The sequence below is a fragment of the Heterocephalus glaber genome, unplaced genomic scaffold (genome assembly GCF_053883595.1).
Source record: "Heterocephalus glaber isolate CG9 unplaced genomic scaffold, H.glaber_assembly_v1.0 deba00001479, whole genome shotgun sequence".
NCBI lineage: Eukaryota > Metazoa > Chordata > Mammalia > Rodentia > Bathyergidae > Heterocephalus > Heterocephalus glaber.
The window spans coordinates 7,943,277-7,967,644 of NW_028258316.1; the positions used below are offsets into that span (position 1 = coordinate 7,943,277).

The window sequence follows — 24,368 nt, forward strand, 5'->3', positions numbered from 1 at the left end:
AACACGCACCTCTCCCTTGAGCACAGGTGCACGTGGCTGTTGGAATTCTGCAGCGACCCATGGGCACCACGTGCAGGTTCCAGTCAGGATGCGTCTGGGCTTCAAACCCACACTGCCAGGTCCCTGTTCCGAGGTGGACGTAGCCTGGGTCCATAGGGCACCACCAGCTTGTGGGGCAGGGGCCACTCCACTGCCACCCATGGCTCTGCTTGGCCAGACCGGGTCTCCCCACCTGGAAGTGCATCCGACAGCTTCCCATTCCAGAGTGGCTCTGTCTTCCCAGTCTCCTGCCCTCCCGTGCCTGGGAGACCCCAACAACACAGGGACGGAGCACGTAGATAGATTTATTGATGTTCCTGCTCTGGGTCCAGCTGTGTGGGGGAGGAGCACAGATGTGCAGAGTGGGAGCAGCGCGGGAGGCTGGGGCACAGGCCCGCGCAGGTGCCCCTCCCCAGGTGCGCCCCTACCCCATGCCAGGGACGCGGGCACACTCCACACCTGGACTCTGCCTCCGCTGCTACAAGCCGCCCACCTCCCTGCCCAGTTCTCGGAGCGCCCCCGCGTGGCCCAGAGGTGCGTGGCAGAGAGATGCCCCGCGAGCCACCCCGGGGAGCCTCGGGTGCTGTGCTCAGCTGCTGTGGTAGATCCGGAGGCTCTGCTCGATGTCCTGGCGGCACAGTGGGCAGGTGCGCAGGGGCTGGCAGCACTGCTGGCAGCAGCAGACGTGGCCACAGGGGAGGAAGACGGTCTGGGCCTGCAGGGAGGGGACAGCGCAGTGCGTGAGCCCTGGCCCTGGCTCTCCCAGAGACGAGGCTGGGTCCCAGGCCCTGCGCTGTTTGCCTTCAAGACCTGGTGGAGCAGTCACCAGGTGCCAAACACTGCAGGAATAGAATATATGCCTCGGGATGGGGGACCTCGTAGTGCTTTTCTGTTTGCAGTCGTGTGCTTTGTAAATAACACGCCAACACCCACAACCCCGACTGTCTTTCTTCTTCCCCTCCCCTCCTCTCCTCTCCCTTCTTTCCTTCTTTTTCCTCCTCAGTACTGGCGACTGAATCCAGGGCCTTCATCCTGAGCCACATTCCCAGCACTTTTTAAAAAACAATTTTAAAATAGGGTCATGCGTGCCGGGGATTTAGCTCAGTGGTTCCACCACCTGCCTCTCAAGCTCAAGGTCCTGAGTTCGATCCCAGGTACCAAACCAAACCAAACCAAACCAAACAAAACAACAGGGTCATGCTCACTTGCTGAACTGCCCTGGGCGTGAGCTCATAATCCTCCTGCCTCAGCCTCTCAGAATGTAGGGAGTACAGGTGTGCACCACCGAGCCCCTTCTTTCATAAAGCTAGGATTAATTTCTAGGGGCCACTCACGCCGCACCACCCGGCCCAGGCACTTCCCACATCCGGTGTGGCAGCTGTGGGGGCCTCTGGTGTCCAGACACCCTGTCCACTGGACACTGAGGTGTTCCACTGGCTTTTGTTCAGCACTGGGGGTGCAACTCAGGGCCTTGGCCGCATAGGGCAACCAAGAGCGATGGCCCCACCCTGTTTATAGTCTATGTTGTGCATCCACCTGCCCAAACTCTGAGCTCCTAGTCTAAAATGCCTCTACCTCATGGACCGGGAGCCCATAACGGTAGCCAGGGTGTGCTCCCAACTGCTCAAAGCTGTCCGTAAAATAAGAAATGGGAGCCACCTACAGCGCCTAAGAGCACGGACCTGATTAAAAGTACAACCTGCCGGTCCCCGGCACGTGGCAGTCCCCATGTCAAGTGCAGAGAACAATAAACTGCTACCATGCTGCTTTTCTAAGTGCATCCCATGGTGGAGGCAAGGGAGAATTTGTAATTTATATACTGCTATGTGTATATATATTTTGCAGTAAGTGTTAATTCTGCAACAATCTTTAATGATCTATTTACTTGTTTTTTGAGACAGGGTCTTGCTGTGTACCCCGGGCTGGCCTTGAAGTCACAGCAATGCTCCTGCCTCAGCCTCCCATGTGCTGGGACTACAGGAGTGTACCACCATGCCTGGCTTAAAACAGAGTCTTGATAAAGGAAAATCATGTTGGTATTTCATGAAATGAGAAATTTCCCCAATGTATTCATTACATTGGAGGGGAAAAAAAAATCCTTAAAAAAAAAGAAAAAAGGCTCAGAAAATGATGTCAGTGTTGCTCACTAATCACGTTTGGGTCATAGGACCATGAGTCACCTCAGCTTCCAGTGTTTTGGTTTTGTTCTCTTTTTCCTCTGGTACTGGGGATTGAACTCAGGACCTTGGACTTGCAAGGCAGGTGTGGCTCCACTGAGGTACATCCCTGGCCTCCAGGGTTTTTTTTATTTTGCTGTATTTCCCAAAATACGGGGTGAAGATCCCCGGTACCAAAAAAAAAAAAATAGTACTAACCAAAATACGTGGTAAATTATTTATGGAACTAGAGCACACTGGCTGGAAACCACCAGTGCCTCTGCCAGTGTGGGCCGTGGTTGGCCCTGTGCCGCCCCACGTACCTCCCGCTCCAGGCACACGACGCACTCCGAGACGGGCAGCTCTCGGTCCTCCTCGGGGGGCGCAGACGGCCTCACGGGCACTGTGGGTGGCTCCAGGGCCTCGAGGACCTCCCCCTTGGGTGGTTTCAGCTCTGTGGGGACAGAGGGGCTGGCTGAGCCAAGGGCCCATCTCTGACTTCCCCAGCCCCTGGGGCGGCCCTGGCACTGCCTGGCCCGTGAGGGAGCCGGGACGAGGGCGGGCGCTCTCTGAAGCCAGGGACTCGGTCTTTTTCATCTTCTCCAGCTTCCTTCTCCTCGGCCCCACTGTCCCCATCCGTGAGATGGGAGTGACATCGTGCCCTGCCATCTCGGGACAGGCGTGGTCACCGCCTCGCTGACAGGGGCCTCTTCTCCCTAAGCCACTACTCCCTGGGGTGGGGCGTGTCACTTCCAGAGATGAGAAATCTGGGGCTCTGAGAGGGGCGTCCCTCTCCCAGGGCCACACGGACATCAAGTGGTATGGCTGCAGGACAGGAGCCCTTGGCTAGGGGTGCAGCTTCTGCACCGGGCTGGGGAGACAGAGACAGGGGAAGGGCCGCTGCCCCTCAGGAGATGCAGGAGCTAAGAAGCCCTAAGCCGCCGGTTGCTCTGCCCCGGAGCCAGCAGCCCCTGCCGGGGGCCTGACCAGCACCCACACACTCTGCAGGGGCTTCACCGAGGGCTGGCCCTGGGGTCAGTACCTGGCTGGGCCCTGGCCTCGTCCTGCAGCTCCCGGGCTCTCCTGAGGATCTCGTGCTGCAGACCAGCCTCCGAGACGCCCACCTGCGGCGGTCAGAGGACAGCAGATTGTGGCCGGGGTTGCGAAGGCCCCTGGCACCTGTGGCTGGGTCCTGGCACCAGCCGAGAGAGCTCTGTGGCTCTGCACAAGACAGGCCTGGGTGCAGGGGGAGAAACCAAGGCCCAAAGGAGACCGGCACTACTAACAGCCTGTTATCAAGCGTCAGAAACTGCAAGCGTCTCCCACACAGCCTAACATCGCCCCGGACCCCACCGCCACAGCTGGGTGGCCGGGTGGGTAAGGACAGGGCACTGAGGCCCAGCTGCTGACAGTCACGAAATCCCAGGCCCACAGAGGGGCCTTGGTCCCGTCAGTGCAGAAGGCCTGATGGAAGGTGGGTCCTCCCTCCGGGCGCTGCCGGGACCATCCAATCGCTCAGGGACCAGAAACGGCTGAGCAGGGAGCTAGCCACAGCACGCCATCATCGCCATCCTGTGCCAAGGGGTCAGTGAGAGTTCTCTTGCACCCAGAACACAGCCAGGGCTTAGTCAGCACTGCGGTTGTGACTGTCAAACTGTGGGGCAGGGTGGGGGCCGGGGCAGATGACCCCAGGACCTGCGTCGATCCCATAGCTTGTTTTGGTGGGTGTTTTGGAGACAGGGTCTCTCTATGTAGCCCAGGCTGACCTCAAACTCTCAGAGAGCCTCTTGTCTCAGCCTCTCAAGTTCTGGAATCACAGGTGTGTGCCACCACGCCCGGCTGACCTCTGAAGTTTGAAGACCCAATCTGAGAGGCTATGTGGGTTTGGCAGGACCCACACTCCTGGGGTCCCGAGGCAGGGGAAGTGCACAGCGTGGCTGGGCACATGGGGAGGCGTCCTGGCCGTGGGGTCACACCAGGCCTCACCGCAGACCCAAGCAAAGCAAGCCGACCCAGGCCAGGGCCAGCTCTCCCCCTCCCCCAGGGGCTGTCACGTCCCACCTTGGCCAGGTCCCTGGGGCTCATCTGGCTCAGCATCCCCAGTGAGATGCGGTGGTGGGCGAAGACAGGCAAGTAGTGCTCGGCTGACAGCTCCACCAGCAGGGCCACCAGCTGGCGCTCCATGCCCTCTTCCTGCAAGAAGGACCCGCGAGAAAGGTCAAGGCTGCTGCCAGGGAAAAGCAGAATAGAGAGAGACCCCACTGATTGTTTCCAAGAGGAAACGAAGGGTTTGAATGCAGTACGCATAATTATCATAAGGGCAGAATATATTCTTTCGATTTTTCCTTGCAAAAACTTTTGTATAAATGCAAAGAAGTGCGTGCACATGTGTAGTCCCTGCCTTTCTATCTGTAAACATGAAAATATTGGGCAACTTTGAATATCCACCGAGAGAACTTTTCAATAAACCGGGGCTCTTCCACATACCAGGCAGGTATCAAGTGTGGAAATGACGACCAGAGAGCTGTGTAGACAGCCTGGAGGAGCCCGGCACATGTTGCCGAAGTGGTATGGAGAGAATGAGTCAATTCTTTTTTTGAGACAGAGTCTCCCTGTGCAGTCCAGGTTGGGCCTGAACTCATGGCGATCCTCCTGCCTCAGCCTCCCAAGTGCTGGGATGACAGGTGTGCACGCCCCCACTTCAATTTGTATTATAAATTTTAAAAGTGCACGCGCCGCTGCATGGGGAGGGAGAGAGCGGGTGCAAGTACACATGCCACACCCACCTCTCTCTCCTTTCTGTCCCTGCTCGGACCTGGCACAGGTGGCCAGGAAGAGGGAGTGGGTGGCCCGGAGAGATGGACACCAAGTCCTCACCTGCAGCCTCAAGGACAATGGCTTCTGGTCCAAGAGCCGCTGATACTGAATGAGCCAGTAGTTTTCCTGCTTGGTCTCACTTTTGGCTTCCAACTCCGTCTGCCAAGAGCAGAACCAGGCAATGTCAGCTACAGACTGGGAAATGGAAACTAGTGACAGTGGCCGGCTCCTCTGAGAGATGCCTGCCACCTGGTGCTTCACCGAGGAGGCTCTTGCCATGCGTCGCACTGCTTGGTGTCCTCACGGAGACACTGGGATAGTAGGAAGTGTCATTGTACCCACTGCTGGCAAGAATGACCTCAGGGAAGGGCACAGAGCTGCCGATGCCACAGCCCTGGACAGCAGGCACCTCTGGGCTCAGGCCCCTGGGAGGGACTGCTCCTGTCTGCTATGGGAAAGCAAAGCTGTCCGTGGCCATCTGTGTCCTCCACAAAGCTCAGGCAGTAGCACCACAGGATTCTCGGGGCACCCTTGGCTTCTGAGCAGGCTTCGCTATGGGACGAGGCTGAAGGATGGTGACATGCCAGGGGCCACAAGTCCTTCTGCTATCAATGAGTATTCATGGAGGGCCGCGATGCAGAAGGGAGCAAAGGGCACCACCAGCCATGGCAGCAGTGATCCCAGCAGCTGCCATCAGTCTGCAGAGCCCTGTGTACCACGCTGGGCCAGGCTCAGAAGGAGTTACTGTATTTCACCCTCCTGACTCTGAGATCCTGGCCCAGGGTCAGGGAGGGATGCTGAGGCCGGCCATGGGGCGGGGCTTGGGCTGCCATCTCCCCAGCCTCTCGGGAGCCAGCTGCCCTTGAGGGTCCTTCCTGGACCATGCTGAGCAGCTGCCTGCTTCTGTCCTGGGCCCTCTTGTACCATGGATGCCCCTCCTTCCTACGCCAGTGACCCTGAGCTCTGCTGAGGTGGTGCTTCCTCCCCGAGTTGGGCATGGCATCTGGCTGCTCCTGCACAACCGCACACCAATCCCAGTGTGGGAGGAGTGGGTGACCTCTGGTGGCACAAATTCGCCACCTGGGCTTCGAAAGAGCCTGGTCTCGTCCTTTTCAACCCACGTGCCCCAGCCATATTCATAAGGACACAGGTGGGTTGGGGATTTAGCTCAGTGGTTTTGCCGCCTGCTTCGCAAGTGCAAGGACCCGAGTTCAATCCCTGGTACCAAAAAAAAAAAAACAAAAAAAACAACATAGTGGCCTGGGGATTTAGCTCAGTGGTTCCAGCACCTGCCTCGCAAGCGCAAGGTCCCGAGTTCGATCCCCGGCACAAAAAAAAAAGAAAAAAGTGAACATAAGGACACAGGTGCGACCTGCTCCTTTCCCTGGCTGGTGGGCCTGGCCCCTGCACTCACTGCTCAGGGCTCCCAGGTCTGGAGGAGATGCCCATGAGGGGCTTGGCCACCCTGATGTGCCAGGCTGAAAGACAGGTGGGTGCAGGGGTGCAGGGGAGTGTGGGGCCGGAAGCAGGTTGGGCGGCCTGCCCCAGACACGGGAGCCACCCCCAAAGGAGCTGTTCCCAAACCCTGGGCTGGAGACACTCTGAGAGCCTTGCCCACCAAGGCTCATACCTGGAGCAGTCTACACGCCTAGCACCACGGCCTGGCCGTGGAAAACACACTGCAAAGTGGTGAGAAAGGGCTGCTTGTTGAGGGGTATGGGCCCTCTCAGCCCTGGTGCATGCTAGGTGAGTGCACTACCACTGAGCCGCAGTTCCAGTCTTTTGCGTGTGTGTGGTAATGGGGATTGAATGCTGAGAAGTCTGAGGCATATCCCCAGCCCTTTTGAAAATTTTATGTTGAGACAGGATTTCGCTAAGTTGCTCAGGCTGGCCTCAGACCTGCTATTCTGGATCCCCCTGCCGGAGTAGCTGGGCTTACAGGCCTGCACCACCATGCTTGGACTGTTTTTTTTGAGATGTGGTCTCACTGTGTTGCCCAGGCTGGTCCTGAACGTGAGAGCTCAAGTGATCTTGCGTCAGTCTTGCTGGGAGTAGAAATGGGCATCACCACACCCAGGTGGGTATACGCCATCTTATGCTGAAAAAGCACATACATTCAAACTAAGTGTAATCTCAGCACTAAGGGAGGCTGAGGCAGGAAGATCGATGCAAGTTTGAGGCCAGCCCAAGCTACATGGTGTCAAGGCCAGCCTGAACTACAAAGTGAGACCCTGTCTCAAAAAATTAATTAATTAGGGCTGGGGATTTAGCTCAGTGTTTTCGCTGCCTGCTTCGCAAGCGCAAGGACCCGAGTTCAATCCCCAGTACCAAAAAAAAAAAATTAATTAATTAAAAAAAGAGGAGGGGCTAGGGATTTAGCTCCGTGGTTCTGCCGCCTGCCGCACAAGCGCGCGCAACGTCCACAGTTTGATCCCTGGTACCAAAAAGAAAAAAATCAAAAAATAAAAAAAAAAGGAAAGGCATATGTATGCCAACCATGATGGTGCGTGCTGGAAATCTCAGCACTGAGGGCAGCTGAGGCAGGAGAATCACAAATTCAGGACCCACCTAGGCGATTTAGCAAAACCCTATCTCAAAAAAAAAAAAAGGCTAGGGATGCAACTCAGTGGTAGAGCAGTCCTGGGTTTGATCTCCACTATGTGGGGGAAAAAAAGAGACACAAATATCTAGAAATGCACATCAAAACACATCAAAAACACACATCCAAATTAGCAGTAGATAACTCAGAGCCCACCCATGCCCAGAGGCGGAGCACGTACCAGGAGTTCCCGAAGTTCCTCCTCCCGCTGCTTCTTCTCTTTGAGCAGCTGCTGGAGCAGGACGCTGAGCACCCAGCGCTGCTCAGCGATCACCTCCTGCAACAGAGGATCCCGCCCAGGGCTTTCTGTGAGCGCGGGCATAGTCTCCACACAGTGCAGGACCAAGACGGGTGCAGCCCGGCCCGAGCTTTCCAGGTTCTCAGCTCTGCCCTGCGCCTCTAGGCTGAGCTGGGGGACAAAGCCCAGAGGCCCCTCTGCCCCGGCATCCTGCCCCCTTCCTCCAAAGCTGACATCTCCCCTCCTTGTGGCCTAAAGTCCAGGGATGGGACCCTCGAGGCTGATGACAATGGAGCGGTGAGAAACATCAAACGAAAGAAATGACAAGCAGCGTCTTGGTTGACCACAGAAGCGCACAGCAGGGAGGCCTGGAGCGGAGCCCCACGCAGGTGATGCGGGTGCCACACGCATGGCTGGAGTCCATGTCGGTGTCCCCGGCCACCCTCTCTGCCCACAAGGCGCCGACAGCAGGCTGGGGGTGGCAGCCTCTAGGTTAACCCAGCCCCTCATCTCTGAAGACTGTTCTGCGCTCACCGAAGGCCTTTGTCACCTCCCCCTTCTCCAACTGCCTGATGGCACAGACCACAATTGCATCTACCCTGGGGGGAGGCCCCAGGAAATGAAGTGACACAGCACATCAGGCTGACCTGACGGTGGGAGTGAGGCCGAGCACTCTCCCCACAGAGACACCACTGAACACAGACACGGGGACAGTACAGGGGCTCTGCTCAAAGCCTGGCATGGCGCCTGTCCTCACACCTGGCTGTCATCCCCCCTACATGCATCTGGGGGCGCTGAGGCCCAGGGAAGCGAGAGGGCCACCCCCTCCACCTGCCAAGACCACACAGCAAGGCCCAGCCACCGGCCCAGACTGCTGTCCACGTGTCTGAGCAGGACTGGGGCTCACAGAGACACTGCCCCGCTTCCCCTCTAGACACCCTTGTGGTCCCCAAAAGGCCCTTCTGCAGAGATGTCAGCCAGGGGTGCAACCAGCAGCCCAGAAGCGTGGCTTAAGGAGGTGGAGCTCAGCAGCGAGGGCTCCCCATGGAAGAGATGAGATGGAGGGGTGACTGGGTAGGAAGAGGGGGCCCCGGCAGTGAAGCCCTCCTTCCTCTGACCCTCTCCCTAGCACTGGCCTCCTGGGCCTAGGGCCTCCCGGGGACCAGTGCCTGGTGGCCCTGCCTGTGACAGGAGGAGCCCCACCCTGGTGGGCCATGAGCAGTGGCCAGGGCTGCGAGGGGTGGGGAGGGTGGGCGCAGCCAGGGAGCCCTACGTACCTGCAGCGCCTCAGTGTCCAGGGACTTCCTCTTTAACTCCAGCTGTGTCAGCTGCAATAACTCAGTTTCTATTAACCTAATCTAAACAGAAGATGAGACGGGGGTTTATTCGCATTGACCGTGGTTCCGTTTTGTGCTGCTGCCCTCCGATGGCTGGGTGGGGTCTAAGAAAGCTTCCCGGGAGGCTGTGGACTGAGGGAACCCTGCAGGCCGGGCGCCCTTGCCCAGGTGGGTAGAAAAAAAATCTGCTATTCTGTGGCTCTGGGTGCCTGGGGACAGGAACAGACTTGTCTTGGTCAACAGCACTGACCAAGAGCTGATACAGGGCCTGTCCCTGAGTGGGCACTAAAGAAAGGTATACAGGATAAAGAGGGGCCCCCTTCAAGGCCCAGGGACAGTGAGGGACAGTCTCAGGGTCACCGTGGAGCTGCTGCCTGCCACGTTCTCCAGGGAGCTATCTCAGGCAGCAGAGGGTAATGAGTACCAATAGTAGTGGCGGATAGTTATTGAGCATCTACTGAGTTCTAGACCTGTGCCGGTCTCACTACATAGCCCAGGCTGGCCTCAAACTCTTGGCAATCCCCTGCCTCAGCCTCCTGTGTACTGGGATTATAGGTGAGTACTACCACGCCTGGCTCTATCTGCATCCTTGCATCAGCTCTCCCTCTGGCTTTAGGAGGCATCACTGCCTCCACTATACAGACACGGAAACTGAGGCTCACAGAGGTTAGGGAGGACACAGAGCAGGGAAGGGAGAGAGTTCCCGGGGAAGCCCCAGCTCTGGGACTGAGAGGGAAGAGCTGGTCTGGGGGGTCAGCACTCATTCTCAGGGAATCTGGGGTCACAGCCCACAGTCAGCGACTTCTCCACTGTCTTCCCATGACCTTCTTCTGTCCCTGAGTCTCTCTGACCCTATCAGGCCCCGGTCAGAGGAATGAGCTTCATGTCTGGCAAGGTGGGATTGAAATTAAAGAGGGGAAAAAAAGGTAAGTTGGCTGTGGTCAAACGGGAAAAGAATAAATTAAAAAAACAAAACAAAACCATGCAACAATGTGGAATTCAAAGTATGCTGGACAGGGTGCCACGAGCCTTCTCATACCGAAAGCCCAAGTCGATTCCAGCCACCAGCCCCGAGAGACACAGGCAGCTCCCAAGGCCCCGCAGCCGGCCTGCCCTGGCCACCTGAGGTCACAGCAGGGTCTGGACAGGAGAGTGGCCACTGCTCCCAGGCTGAGGTCGCCCCATGGCAGATGTCAGGACCCATGGAGGCGCTGGGTGGTCCCTGCCCACCCCAGCGGGGATCCAATCTGCCCTGAGAAGCCTCTAGCTCCTGTTCAGCCTGAGCTGCTGTAGGCCTAGGGCTGAGTCTGCTCAGCAAGGGAGCCCTGTCGGGCATGGTCACCACTGAGCGGTCAAGGCCTCACATCAGCACTTCCCTGTCCCCAGTCCCAGTGTCATGGAAATGGAGAGGACAGACCACACTTGCTCGGCAGGATGCTGGCCGGGCCCGGAGGAGCCACCGGCAGCCTGACAAGCAAACCTTGGCAAGAGGATTCCAGCCTCACTGGCTGCCACCCAGACAGGCAGCTCTGCAAGGCAGCTCCAGGCCCATCCCAGCACTCACCTGGTTCCTGATCTGCCGATGCATCCGGTCTTTCTTCACCTGGAGGGCCTCGAAGGCTGCCTTCTGCATCGAGCTCTGTGAGAGACCAAGTCCTGCCACTCAGTGCAGGCCACCTCTCTAGCTTTCCCCTCAGGCCAGCGGGGGAAGCAAAATCTCCCTAAAAACACTTTAATTGGGAGGCTGAGGCAGGAAGATCCCCATGAGTTCAAGGCCAACCTGAACTACGCAGTGAGACCCAAAGAATCGCAGGGATCACCAGAGTCCCTGATGATGTAGCTGCTCTGGGCTTTCCTGGGTACCTGCACAGCGCAGGCTGAGAAGGAGGCCGGCAGAGGGCAGGGCGGAGGGCAGAGGTCAGAGGAGGGTGAAGGGCAGAAGAAAGAGCAGCGGCCCGTGAGGAGAAAGGGCAGAGGCACCCCCACACTCCCCTGTGTCTCCACAGCTTAGGACGGGGCTGCAGGGTAGATTCTGTGACCTGAGCCCCTGTGGGGGCTCTGTCTCCCTGCCCCTGGCTCCGTGGGTCGCACACTCTAAGGTCATGAAGGCTCCGGGGGTCACTGTGCAGCCGGGGGCAGGGCTCACCTCCTGCAGGATCTGGCTGATGGCTTTGCTCTGGTCCATCTGCTGCCAGGACAGGATCTGCTGGAACCTCTCGTCCATCTCAGCCATGCTGCCGGAAGGACAGTGCACTCACTCACTCTGAACCCTGCCGAGTGCCTCGGAGGACACCATGTGATCGTCACTCATTCAACAGTATCGATGGGTAGAGGCGGGGATTTAGCTCAGTGGTTCCGCTGCCTGCCTCACAAGTGCAAGGACCCGAGTTTGATCCCCGGTACCGGCAAAAAAAACACAAAAAAATAAAAAACAGTATTGATGGGTAATCCCAGCTCTGGAGGCTGAGGCAGGAGCTCAAGGCAGCCTGAGCTACATGGTGAGTTCAAAGTCAGCCTGGACTACAGAGCCAGACCTTGTCTCAAAAAACAAAAACCCTGCAAAACTGACGCAAGCCCTGTGGGGACTGTGCCCCTGATGGGAGACACGGGGTGTAGCTGAGTCACAGACCCAGAAAGAGGGTGGGAGGGCGGAAGCAGGCACAGAGGGCTCCCGGCCATCGGCCAGCTCCTGAATTCCCTCTGCAGCATCCCTGCGAGCCCCTCGGCCGGCCGGACAAGGTCTGGGGGCTCTCTCTCCAGAGCAAGGCTGGTGATTCGGTACAAACCAGCGGCCTCATCTCATTTGTCTTGGTACAGTCTTGCTTTTGAGTTCATTTCCTACTAAGTTATTTGCTGGGCCTGAAGCAGTAGAGTTTTGCTCATAGAATCCTCTAATAATTCTATAGGTAGTTACTGGGGTTTTCTGATAAGAAAACTTTAAGGCTCAAGGCAGGTACAGGGGCACACATCAGTAATCCCAGCACTCTGGGAAGCTGAGGCAGGAAAATCGCAAGGTTGAGCCCATACTTGGCAACTTAGTGACTTAGTAAGATCTTGTTTTAAAATAAAAAATGAAAAAAGGAGCTGGGTGTGGTGGCACATGCCTATGACCCCACCTCTCTGGGAGGCTGAGGCAGGAGGGTCCCAAATTGGAGCCCAGCTTGGGCAGCTATCAGTGACTTAGTGAGACCCCGTCTGAAAATACAAAATGGCTAAGAACGTAGCTCAGTGCGAAGGCCCTGGGTTCGAGCCCCAGTAACCGCCCCCATAAAGGGAATGAGTGTCCTCGATGTCACTGCCCCGCCCTGACACACGGGGTCCAGCGAGGAAACTGAGGAAGGCCGGGCCCTCCTGTCCCTGCAGGTGGCCAAGGCCGGGTGGGCCTGTAGCAGCACCCCCAGGCGCTCGCCTGGGACTCATCGACCTCCTTAGCTTACCTGGAACAGGCCTGCTGGACCAGGCTCTGCCGCTGCGCCTCGTGGGCCATCTGGACGAGCCGGCTGTTGCAGCTCTCGGTCAGCATCTGCTGCATGGCGGCTGCGGGCACAGACACGGGGTGAGGGCACTGGGGACTGGGCAGCCGCGTGCTCCACCCCTTCTCTGCCTGATGGTTTTCCTTAGAAAACAGCAGGTGGCCTTGTGCTCACCACAGAGCCCAGGCTGGCCTCAAACTCATGGAGATTCTCCTGCCTCAGCCTCCTGAGTGCTGGGATTAGAGGAATGCACTACCATGCCTGGCTGAAAAGGGTGGCATGTCTTTTGAAGACAAAAGTCACCTGAGCTTGGAAGGCTGACTAGCCGTAAACACTGAACTGCATATACAGACTCTTCCATAATTGTGTCACCCAGAAATACTATGTTTTTTTTTTTCTTGGTACCAGGGATTAAACTCCGGTCCTTGCGCCTTCGAGGCAGGTGGCAGAGCCACTGAGCTAAATCCCAGCCCGATACTATGTTTTGATACGTATTCTTCCAGGCCATTTTTATGCATATTTATGGATTCTGAAAGATTAAAATGAAAGAACGGAAACAAGGATTAACTGGGTGTGCTCAAAGTACATTAATAAAAAGGGCTGAGGGTAGCCATGTGGGGGCTGCATGCCAATAACCCCAATACTTGGGAGGCTGAGGCAGGAAGATCTTGAGTTTGAGGCCAGCTGGGCTATAAAATGAGTTCAAGCCCAGTCTGTACTACACAGCAATTTATTTCTTGTCTCAAAAGTAAATGAAAGAAAATAAAATAGAAGGGCTCGGATGTAGCAAGGGGTAGAGGACTTGCTAGCATGTACATGAGGCCTTGGGTTCAATCACAGCACCGAAGAAAAGAAAGCAGTGCCTCAAACATATGTTTGTGCATCTAGATTCACAGCAGGACAGCAGCCAAAGGGTGGAAACAACCCTCAGGCCCACTGATGGATGAACAGATAACACACTGTGATTACCTACTGCCATGGAATATTACTCAGCCTTGAAAAGGAAGGAAATTCTGACTCCTGCTATATCATATGGCCCCTGAGAACATATACTGTAGGATTCCACTTCAAGGAGGGACCCAGAGTGGTTAAATTTATGGAGACTGAGAGCAGGACTATGGTTCCCATGGGCTAGGCCAGGGGGGTGGGGAGTTAAGTGTTTCATGGGGACAGTTTCATTTTGATTTTGTTGTTGTTGTTGTTGTTTGTTGGGGGGGGTTGAGACAGGGTCTCACTACGCAGTTCAGGCTGGCTTTGAACTTGCAGCAATTCTCCTGCCTCAGCCTCCCAAGTGCAGGGATTACAGGTATGCACCACCACACCCAGGTCCCTGATGCTATAGATAAGAGAACTGAGGCCCACGAGAGTGTAGGACCTTAAAGTCCCTAGTCATAGGCTGGCTTCTCACTGGGACTCTGAATCCAAGCCTCAGTTGACAGGAACCTGGGCTCCTCCAGGGACCTGGCCGTCCCGCCCGGCCCTCGGGCTAACCCTGGCGCCCTCCAGGCTTCACGCTGGCCAGGCGCATGCGCATGCGCAAGAGAGGGCTGCTCCGCCCTGGTAGCTGGGCCCTCTTTGGGGCACGCACCCTCCCCTTTCCACGACTCACAGGCGATCTCCCTGCGACGCAGGTTCTCCGTTTCCTCCTGGGTTATGGCCATCAACTGTTCCATTCTTATTCTAGGAAAAAATTCCACCGATTCATTGGCAAACACCTCCTCCCGCGAGCCCTAGAAGGAGCCCACCCAGGAGGGACCCCCCCACTTAGCCTTCGCCCCGAGGGGGGAGACAAAGGTGTAAAAAAGATGTAAAACGATGAACGTCCTAAGGGTACAAGAGCCAGAGCTCCAATGCGGTCCCCACAGGAAGGCACCATGCTGGCGACTGAATTCAGCTGTTTCCCCCGCCCAGTGGGAGACACTAGGGAGAGCAGCAGCAGCTGCCACCGGCGATGACCGTGTCTTTTGGAAGCTGTGTTAGGACCTCTCGCTCATGTCCTTTGCAAACTTCCCTCAAAAAGAGTCACATAAACTGGTCATGGTGGCGCACACCTGTAATCCCAGCACCCAGGAGGCTGAGACAGGAGGATGTCGGAGAGTTTGAGGCCAGCCTGGGCTACATAGTGAGCTCCAGACCCTGTCTCAAATAACCAAAACCAAAATGAAAAAAAGTCACATAGGTTTGGTGTGGTGGCACAGGCTTATAATCCTAGCACTCTGGGAGGCTGCGGCAGGAGGATCAAAAATTTGAAAAAAAAAAAAATTCGAGCACAACCGGGGCAATTTAGTGACTTAGGAGACTCTGTCTCAAGATGTTAAAAAATGTGGGTCGGGGATTTAGCTCAGTGGTTCTGGTGCCTGCCTCAAAAGCGCAAGGTCCCAGGTTCGATCCCTGGTACCAAAAAACCAAAAACAAACAAAAAGATGTTAAAAACGGCTGGAGATGTAGCTCAGTGTAAAGGCCCTGGCTTCACTCCCCAATATTTAAAAAAAAGGTCACATAGGGCCAGGGATTTAGCTCAGTGGTTCTGCCACCTGCCCCACAAGTGTATAGACCCGAGTTCAATTCCTGGTACCAAAAAAAAAAGTCACATAAACCATCAGGGTATATTCAGAGGCCACTCACTGATATGTTCTTTACAATTATGAAACGCTGAAAGCAATTTAAGTGTTTACTGACACAGAGCTACTTAAAAATGTTATGAGAAAATTACATCGTACGATGCTTTCAGCTATTACAAACAATGAGGCTTTTTTTGCCATGGAAATATATCCATGATTATAACTGAAAATTTATCTCTGTAATTCCAGCACTCAAGAGGCTGAGGCAGGAGAATCACGAATTTGAGGCCAGGCTGCGCTCCGTAGTGAGACTCTGTCTCAAACAAAACAAAAACAAAAAAAGAGGAAACTGGAGATGATTTCGAGCCTACAGAAGGATGTGCATAGGTTCTGTACAAATATTTCACCTTTTTACCCAAGGGGCTTGCACATCTGTGGGTTTTGGTATCCACAGGGAGTTCTCATACCAATCCCCTTCAGATTCCAGGGAGAAATGTATTACATTATTTTTCTTTCCATAAATGTTGGGTTTTCTTCTAACTTTTTTTTTCGAGACAGGGTCTTGTTATGTAGTTCAGGCTGGCCTTGAACTCACTATGTAGCTCAGGTTAGCCTCGAACTCATGGTGATTCTCCTGCCTCAGCCTTCTGAGTGCTGGGATCACAGGCGTGTGCCACCACGACCAGCAATTCTTTCTAACTTTTCATATAAGGAAGAATACACACTGTCCATCCAGCCTTGCTCATGACTGGCTTTTCCTCTGGAGCATGCATGCTTTGCAGCCCGGAAGCAGCGGTTCTTTCTGACTCCATGTTCTCTCGGGGCTTTCTGGACACTTCCTGTCTGATCCTAGGAAGAACTGCAGTCATGCTCCCTGGGGCTGCACCCCCCCAAAGGACTCTTACCGTTCATTTTCCAATGACTTCAGAATCTCAGAACTTTGTTTCTGCCTGTGGAGAAAACCAGAAAAGGACCCTGGGGTCACGTGTGAGCAGCAGACCTGCCAGCCTCACTGCGCTGGCTGTGGCCAGGTGGGGACATCCAGACGGCCCCAGAGCTCCACGCTCTCTGGCCATTCAGCCACTCCACGTCCCAGGTTTTCTCACCTGTGAAATGGGAATAAAAATAAACAAGCAAACAAATGGCATGGGCCACCTGTAAAGGGCGACCCAGAAAATATACACAAAGTGCTTGGCACTGTAGCACTCATAGTCAGGCATGGCGGTGCACGCCTGTCATCCCAGCACTCGGGAGGCTGAGGCAGGAGGATTGCCATGAGTTCAAGGCCAGACTCAACATAGCATGAACCCTGTCTCAAAAACAAAAGCACCACCCAACACACCCTCCCTGTCCCTGACTCAGTCAGGCACTCTAACTGACAGGTGACAGAGGGCCAGGTAACCCAGGAACAGAAAGAAGGAAGCTGGAGGGACAGGGTGTGGACCTGTTTCTGGAATCTTCCAGTAAGAGCCCTAAGAGAGCCCTCCCTTGGAGTCCTCGGGCTTCTACAGCTCACTGCCTGGCCCCTCCTCCCAGCCCCGTCAGGACTCCTTAGCAGCTCCGACCTAGGGCAGAATGTGGTAAGCTAAATCTCACTCTAGGGTGAAGGGCTGACTTCGGTGAACAGGGTCAGAGCTCTCAAGTGGTGCAGCAGTGCAGGAGAGGAGACCGGAGGAGGTAGCCTCCCACGGGCCAGGCCTGGCTGGTTACTGACCTTCGGTTCTCCTGCAGCAGCTTCTGGATCCGGCTGGCGACGCTCTGCTCTGTCTCCTTCAGCTGCTCCTGCAGCCGCTGCCGCTCGGTGTCCAGGTAGCGCTGGTGCGCGCTCAGCCCCTGCTCTAGTCGAGACCGCTCCTGCGGCGGGACGCGGGTCAGAGCCGGCGGGACCCGGATGCTGGGGCCAAGGGACTGGGATCACGGGTCCCCTGTGGGACCCACCGCATCCCTCCCCGCCAGGCCTCACAGCGCTGATCTGCGCCCGAGGCTGGCGGGTGGCCTGCTCAGGCCCCCCCCCCGCTGCCCCTGCTGCCCCTGCTGCCCCCTGGTCAGTGTCAGAGGCCTCGGGGTGGCGCACACCTCCCGCAGCGTCTGCAGGACCTCGTCCTTCTGGCTGTGGCTCTGCCGCAGCAGCTGAGCATGCTCTCGCTGCCCCAGCTCCAGGCGCCGCTCAAACTCCAGTTTCTCCAGCATCTTCTGCTCCTGCGGGATGGGCCCAGAGACCCTGGTGACCCAAGGCCCCAGTGGGCGCCGGGACCCAGGGAAAGGGGTTGGGGGAGGAGTCAGTTTCTTACCTTCCTCTTCTCGAAGTCAGAGAAGCTGTTCTGGGGGGAGAAGAGACGTTAGCCAGGGAACCGGACAGCATGGTTCTCAAGGTCACTGTGTCAGGGTCCCTCGTGCCCCGGCCCACCCCGACTGCTGCATCCGAACCGAGCCTGGGTCAAAGGCCCAGGGGACCCCAGGGCTCGGTGCTGGGGAGGAGCGTGCCAAGACTGTTCTGGAAGCTGGCACTGGGCAGGCCTGGGGCCCTGAAAAGAAAACCAAGAAGCTGAGCATGGTGGGGCAAGTGTAATCCCAGCACTCTGGGAGGCTGAGGCAGGAAGGTCACAAGTCTGAATCCAGCCTGGGCAACTTAGTGACTTAGCAAGACCCTATCTCAAAATTTAAAAATGCATTTGCAGTGAGAAGAAAAGGAAGAAAAGGGGGAGGAGGTGCAGGAGGAGGAAGAAAGTAATGACAATGACAACCAAGAGGTAGGATATTTAATTGCCCTTGATGTCAATGGCAAATGCACAAAGGTGTGTGTCCAACTGGAAATACGCCAGCGTGGTGGCGCATGCCTGTCATCCCAGCACTCAGGAGGCTGAGGCTGGAGGATCACTGTGAGTTTGAGGCCAGCCTGGGCTACACAGTGAGCTCAAGGCCAGCCTGAAGTACATAGCGAGACCCTGCCTCAAACCAAAATAAGGGGCCGGGGATGTAGCTCAGTGACACAGCGCCTGCCTGGCAAGTTCGAGGCCCTGAGTTCGATTCCTGGTACCAAAAACAAAACAAAACCAAGCAAACAAACTGGAAATATCTCAAATGTCCATAACAGGTGACTGTATGAGCACATCCTGGTGCATGGAATGGGTATGGCAGATAATTTCTCATAAATTGGCAGGATTTTCCTCCTTAGGCATCTCTCCTCTCTCCAGACTCCTCTTAAATATCAGAAGGAACACAAAATCGCAGAAACATTTTCTGCAGCAGAAACAGGCAAAAGTGGCATCAGGGAACCTGATATTGATCAAAGAATCGCTGAAAAAGCTGGGTGGGCATGGGGGCACACTCCTGTAGTCCCAGCACCCGGGAGGCTGAGGCAGGAGGACCACCAAAGGTTGGAAGCCAGCCTGAGCGACATAGCGAGACCCCGGGTCAAAAACAAAACAAAATAAACAAAAGGACTCACTGAAAGATAAAACGCTGAGCCCGCAGGTGGCTGGCATGCCCCGTGACCCTGTGCCCCCCTCTCCTGTCCCTGGCAATCAGAGGCCCCTGCGTGGTGAGCCGGCCAAGCAGCCATGCAGGCGCCCGCAGATCTTTGTCGGAGTGAGCCACACGGTAATCCGCTAGAAGACGAGCAGGGCACTGTGAGGAGCAGTCACGGAAGGCCTGAGCAGCTGGTGGGTCTCAGGATGCAAGGTTTCGGCCGGGCCCCAGGGAAGGCTGGCGAGGGGAGCGCCTGACACAGTGGCTCTGACAGTGTTGCGGTGGGCCAGGGGCCGCCAGGGGAGGCCCGGGAAGCCAAGCCAGCCTGCCCTCTCACAGGATTGGGTTCTAATGGTGGAGGGATCTGGGGGCCACAGCCCTGATGCCTCCTCCTGACAGCAGCCCCAGCACATGCACAGACAGATGGACAGACGTGTGTCCCAGCAGGCAGGCTCGCCTTACCTGCCACTGGGCCTCCTCCCTCGAGAACCTGTCTGCAGGTCCATCAGGCCCGTCCCGGGCACTGTCAGCTCCATCTTGCTCCAGAACTGGCAGCAGGTACTGCGAAGGGGGGTAATATTCCAGCCCAGACTCTGCAGGACACGGGACATGGGACACACGGTGACTGGGAGGGACCCAGAGCTCCCCACCTGCCACCCTTGCTCCCTGTCCCTTCCCGGCTCGGCTGCTGCTCTGGTCCTCCCTACACCAGGCCCTCGGTGAGTCACTATCCCCTCCCCAGCCTGGGCACAGCGAGCGCTCAGGCTCGGCCCCGTTCATCTGACTGAGGGTGAGAGGGCAGCAAAGGCCAGAGATTAGCTGAGAGGCTTAGGTCTGGGATCTCGCTGTCCTAACAACTTCCTGTGTGTGCGAGGCCTGGGCCGAGCTGCTGTCCTTTGGGCCCTGGACATTTACTCCTGGGTATTGCGAAAGGGTTATGCCATATTTGTTTTCTATTGCACTGTGTGTTATTATTGATTTGTGGACACTCTTTATATATTGTAGTAAATAACCTTGGGTCTGCAATATGTATTGCAACTGTCTTCTTTTTTTTTTTGGTACTGGGGTTCGAACTCAGGACCGTGCGCTTGCGAGGCAGGTAGTGGAACCACTGAGCTAAATCCCTGGCCCTGCAACTATCTTCTTCCAGGTGGTTGTCATTTTAACTTGGGTGGTGGTGTTCAGGAAAACAACTTTCAAATTTTGGTGGATGTCACCTTCCCCACCTCTTGGAAACCCCTTTATAAACAGGCAGTTTATAAAAAATATTAAAACGAGAAAACACTAAAAGGCCCAGGTAAATGACATTAAAATAGTAATAGGCTTTGCTGTTTATCAGGTTAACTGACTTTATTTTATTATTTCTGTGTGTGGGCAATGCTGAGACAGAACCCAGGGCCTTGGACATCATAGACAAGTGCTTACCACTGAGCTACACTGAAGCCCCAGACTGGCTGACTCTGTTGTGTGTGTGTGTGTGTGTGTGGTTTTTTGAGACAGGGTCTCACTTTGTAGCCCAGGCCTCGAATGTGTGGCAGTCCTCCTGCCTCAGTGTCCCAAGCTAGCCAGGTTGTCCTCAAAGATATCCCTCAGGGAATGGGAAAAGAGGGGCTACAGCCACATACCCTCTGGCTGAGCATGCAGCTAGGTGTGGGCTGGAGGACTCACAGCGCATTTGAATGTTCACCTCAAGCAGAGTATCAACACGTATTATCTTCTGAGATGGAGTCTTTCTATGTTGCCCACAGTGGTCCCGAACTCCTGGGCTCAAGTGAGGCTCCTGGTAAGGGTTGGCACTGCAGGCATGGGCTGCATGGGCTGTCAAAAGCTGGGTTTTTGGGGCCGGGGATTTAGCTCAGTAGCACCACACATGCCTCACAAGCACGAGGTCCTGAGTTAGATCCCCAGTACCAGAAAAAAAAAAGCTGGGCTTTTAAAGTTCCTGCTGCTTCCTTTTCTTTGTTAATTCTTGGTACTGATAGTTCAGTTTTGGTCATTTTAATGGATATGTAGAAGTATCTCTCTGGAGGTTTTTTTGGAGGGGGGTCAGGATCTTCGTATGTAGTTAGGCTGGTTTAGAACTCAGTATATAGCCCAGGCTGGCCTGAAACTCCCAGTGATCCTCCTGCCTCAGCCTCCTGAGTGCTGAGATTACAGGCGTGGGCCACCAGGCCTGGCTTTGTGGTTTTAGTCTTTGTTGATTAAAATGATGCGCAGCACTTTTTTCAGACCCTAGTGGCCACCCGTACATCCTCTCATGTAAAATTCCTGTGCAGTCTCTTGTCAGTGTATGTGTGTCCTGCAGATATCCTTTCTGTCCCTAAATGGCATCTTCAGCAGATGGGAAGTTCTGATATTAATTAAATCTAATTTATCAATCTTATGGTGAAGGCTACCTGTCTCTCGTTTAAGGAAGAGGTTAGGGTTCGTTTTTAAAATTTATTTATGATTTGGTGGTGGGACCCAGGGCCTCCCACATGCTAGGCAAGCGCTCTGCCCTGAGCTACACCCTGGGCCAGAGGATCGACATTTCCCACAAGGAGACCTAACTGCTCATGATCGTTTACGCATTAAAGCAACTGCCCACTTCCGCTCCTCTCTGCAGCGGCGCCTTCGCCGTAAAGCAGAGGACAGACATGAGTCTCAGCTATGTGCCGAGAGCTCCACGGGGCACAGGATCCCTAATGGCCAACATCTCACCTGACGGGAGCTGCTCTGGGTTTTAGCTCCTAGCCCTGCCCTTCCTCCCACTCGAGTGACCATCGCCTGTCCCCTGGATGACCCCAATGGCCTCCTGTGCCCATTCGTTCTTCCCACCCTCCTGAGCCCCGTCTGTGACTCTTTCCCTGTGTGACTCCCCAAGCAGGCAGGGTGGCCTCCGCCTTTACCTCTGCAGAGGAACTGCTGAATGGCCGCAGTGCCGGCGGCACACACCTCCTGCGGCGGGAAGAGCATGGCCGAGGTGTCGAGGCTCAGCGTCTGCAGACACCAGACAGAGGCCCCGTTATGGTGGGGGTCACCACACGGTGACATGAGCAGAAGTGGCCTGACCGGATTCACGTGGGCGCTGCCTCCTGCTGCCTGGCCCCAGCTCCGGAACAGGCAGCTGACAGGCGGCAAGCACCCGGCCAGGACATTTGGGCAAATCGTAAGTGGGAGAAACAAAGTTATAGGAGCGCGGCGGGAGCATGATTCCTGCTCTGCTATCAGATAGAAGACATTTGGAGGTGAACGTGCAGCTGCTGGGGAGCTGGGCCTAAGGGCAGAAACCCCAGCCCAGGAAGCCGAATTGAAGGCAGGTGAACCCAGGCAGACTGCATGGCCGAGTGGTAGCGGCCAGCCAGGCATTAACAAGTTACAATGACATCACGTTTGGTTGCAGTAGCGACCTCTCAAGTGCCGGGTGGCCATGGGTGGCCAGTGGTCTCTACACCAATATGAAGGACAGACCATTTCCATAGAAGCAACGACGGACACTGTTGCTCTAATGACATCCAAATCCCAGCCTGGCACAGTCCTGCTGTGTATCCTTGGACAGGTCAGTGTCACACACACACACACACAGTGTCACAGTGTCATGGCTTAGACCTGAGCTGTCTCTCAGGGCCTCACGTGTTCAGAGGAGGGGTTTTTTGTTTTTTTGAGACAGGGTCTGGCTATGTAGTTTGGGCTGGCCTTGAACTCACAGCGCTCCTCCTGCCTCAGCCTCCGAAATGCCAGTATTACAGGGATCCAGCACCATGCCTGGTTTCAGAGGTGGGCTTTTAGGTGATTGGACCATGAGGATGCAGTGGATAAATCCCGATGAATCCCTAGCTGAGTGCGCTGTTGGGGGGTGGGTAGTGGTGGTCACTGAGGGGCGACCTGGAAGGGTGACTCTCCCTCTCCAGCTCCTCCATTCTCCCTCTGCTTCCTGGCTGCCATGATGTAAACAGCTTTCCTCAGCCAGACCTGTCCACCATGCACATAGCATGGCTTCACTAAAACAAGCTGCTGCTGGGTTTGGGGGTGCACACCTGTGATCCCAGCACTCAGGAAGCTGAGGCAGGAGGATCGCTGTGAGTTCATGGGTATGAAATGAATAGCCACCTGGCCTTTTCGCAGTGCTGCGATTGAACATGCCAGGCATGGGGTCTACCACTGAGCCACACCCCAGCACCAGAGCACAGCACCTAAACATCTGAGGGTTGTTTCAGGATTAGGAAAGTGTGGCCGGGTGCTGTGGTGGCACATGCTGGTAATCCCAGCACTTGGGAGGCTGAGGCAGGAGGATCACTGTGAGTTTGAGGCCAGCCTTGGGTACACAGTGGGTTCAGGACAAGCCTGAACCCAAGACCTTGTCTCAAAAATCAAAAAAGGATTAGGACCGTGTGCTCTGAGCCATGCTTTCTAACCTGGCAGCAGCTCAGTAGATGTGGTTGTTTAACTACAGATTAACTAAAACTCAATAAAATCACTTAGTTCCTTGGTCACACGGGCCACATTTCAAGCACTAGAAGAGCCGCCATTGTGGCCACCAACTTGGACAGCACAGCCACTGAACATCCCCATCACCCCAGGACTTCTTGTGGACAGCACAGGGGATGAACCCACGTGGCCTGCTGTGGCCTCCCTGGTCATGTGTGCTCCGAGAGACTGGCACCCGGCTGGGCGGCACCAGCCACTGAGGATGGACACGTCCCCGGCAGTCTGGTTGAGAGGAAACCACTGACAGAACTGGGGCTCCAGAACCCTGGGCCACACTGCTGTCACCACCAGACGCCAAGGTGCAGAGGCAAATGGCATGGGTGCTGGGTCCAGACGGACTCGTCCACAGCCCATCTCTCGCTAACTTGTGGCCATAGTGTGGGCTCCATAAAATGCCTGTGCCTCAGTTTCTCCATTCGCAAGGTGGCATGACAGTATTGCCTCACAGGACTTGGAGGAAGACTGAGAGCTAACACGGCTCACATGCCTGGCCTTGCAGAGTGCCAGGTAACTGTGAAGCCATCCTGCCATGACTGGGACAGCCCACTGTCCTCGAGGGGGCTGCCCTGTGCCAGTGTCTGATATGGGATGTCCCCTTCCCTAAATCTATATGCTAAGGTCCTAACCCTGTATCTCAGGACGGGACTGTGTTTGGAGACAGGCTAGGCCCTAATCCCATAGGACTGGTGTCCTGTTCTTTCTCTTTTTTCTTTTGTGTGGGTGTGTTCTGAGACAAGGTCTCGCTATGTGACCTTGAACTCAGCATTCCGCTGCCTCAGCCTCCTGAGTCCTGGGATTATGGGCGGGCGAGTGTGACACCAGGCCAGGCTGCGCCACAGCTTGCATCAAGCTCAACCCCTCCACACTCAGCGTCTGCTCTTCTCCACTGTAGATGTCCGGCAGCCAGAGTGATGCTGCTGCATGAAGTCAGACCCTGGTCTCTGCGGGATCCTAAGCACCACGCCTCGGGGCCCCTGGGACTGGGCACCCCTTGAGGCATGGGGGGTGCAGAGAAGGCCCAGGCGAGAGCGGCGCCACTGACCTCCAGCGTCCGGACGTGAGCCAGCATCTGCGGCAGCCTCTGAACCCCATTCTCGCTGATGTCGAGGGTGCGCAGGCTTCGGAGCTCCCCCAGGGTGTCGGGCAGCTCCTTCAGCCTGTTGTCTGGAGAGACCAATGACAGAGCTCAGCGCCCCAAACCTGGCCCTGCTTC

General features: G+C 55.7%; 1 protein-coding gene across 8 annotated transcripts in view; it reads right to left on the reverse strand.

The window, feature by feature from the left end:
- Positions 1 to 324: 324 nt before the first annotated feature.
- Lrsam1 (leucine rich repeat and sterile alpha motif containing 1) overlaps positions 325 to 24,368 on the reverse strand; it is a 46,938-nt gene continuing 22,894 nt past the window's right edge. For 6 of the 8 annotated variants that reach the window (XM_087183177.1, XM_087183178.1, XM_087183179.1 and 3 more), the window contains 18 exons: positions 24,198 to 24,319; positions 21,577 to 21,667; positions 19,151 to 19,281; positions 17,512 to 17,541; positions 17,297 to 17,419; positions 16,935 to 17,074; positions 16,126 to 16,170; positions 14,269 to 14,339; positions 12,624 to 12,723; positions 11,333 to 11,420; positions 10,751 to 10,825; positions 9,127 to 9,207; positions 7,793 to 7,888; positions 5,073 to 5,171; positions 4,257 to 4,388; positions 3,238 to 3,319; positions 2,519 to 2,649; positions 325 to 754 (listed from right to left, as the gene is read on the reverse strand). In XM_087183177.1, coding sequence (XP_087039303.1) covers positions 629 to 754; positions 2,519 to 2,649; positions 3,238 to 3,319; positions 4,257 to 4,388; positions 5,073 to 5,171; positions 7,793 to 7,888; positions 9,127 to 9,207; positions 10,751 to 10,825; positions 11,333 to 11,420; positions 12,624 to 12,723; positions 14,269 to 14,339; positions 16,126 to 16,170; positions 16,935 to 17,074; positions 17,297 to 17,419; positions 17,512 to 17,541; positions 19,151 to 19,281; positions 21,577 to 21,667; positions 24,198 to 24,319 — 1,763 coding nt within the window. In that variant the 3' untranslated portion in view covers positions 325 to 628. The remainder of the gene's footprint in view (positions 755 to 2,518; positions 2,650 to 3,237; positions 3,320 to 4,256; positions 4,389 to 5,072; positions 5,172 to 7,792; positions 7,889 to 9,126; positions 9,208 to 10,750; positions 10,826 to 11,332; positions 11,421 to 12,623; positions 12,724 to 14,268; positions 14,340 to 16,125; positions 16,171 to 16,934; positions 17,075 to 17,296; positions 17,420 to 17,511; positions 17,542 to 19,150; positions 19,282 to 21,576; positions 21,668 to 24,197; positions 24,320 to 24,368) is intronic. The other 2 variants (XM_087183183.1, XM_087183184.1) reach the window with 1 other exon arrangement.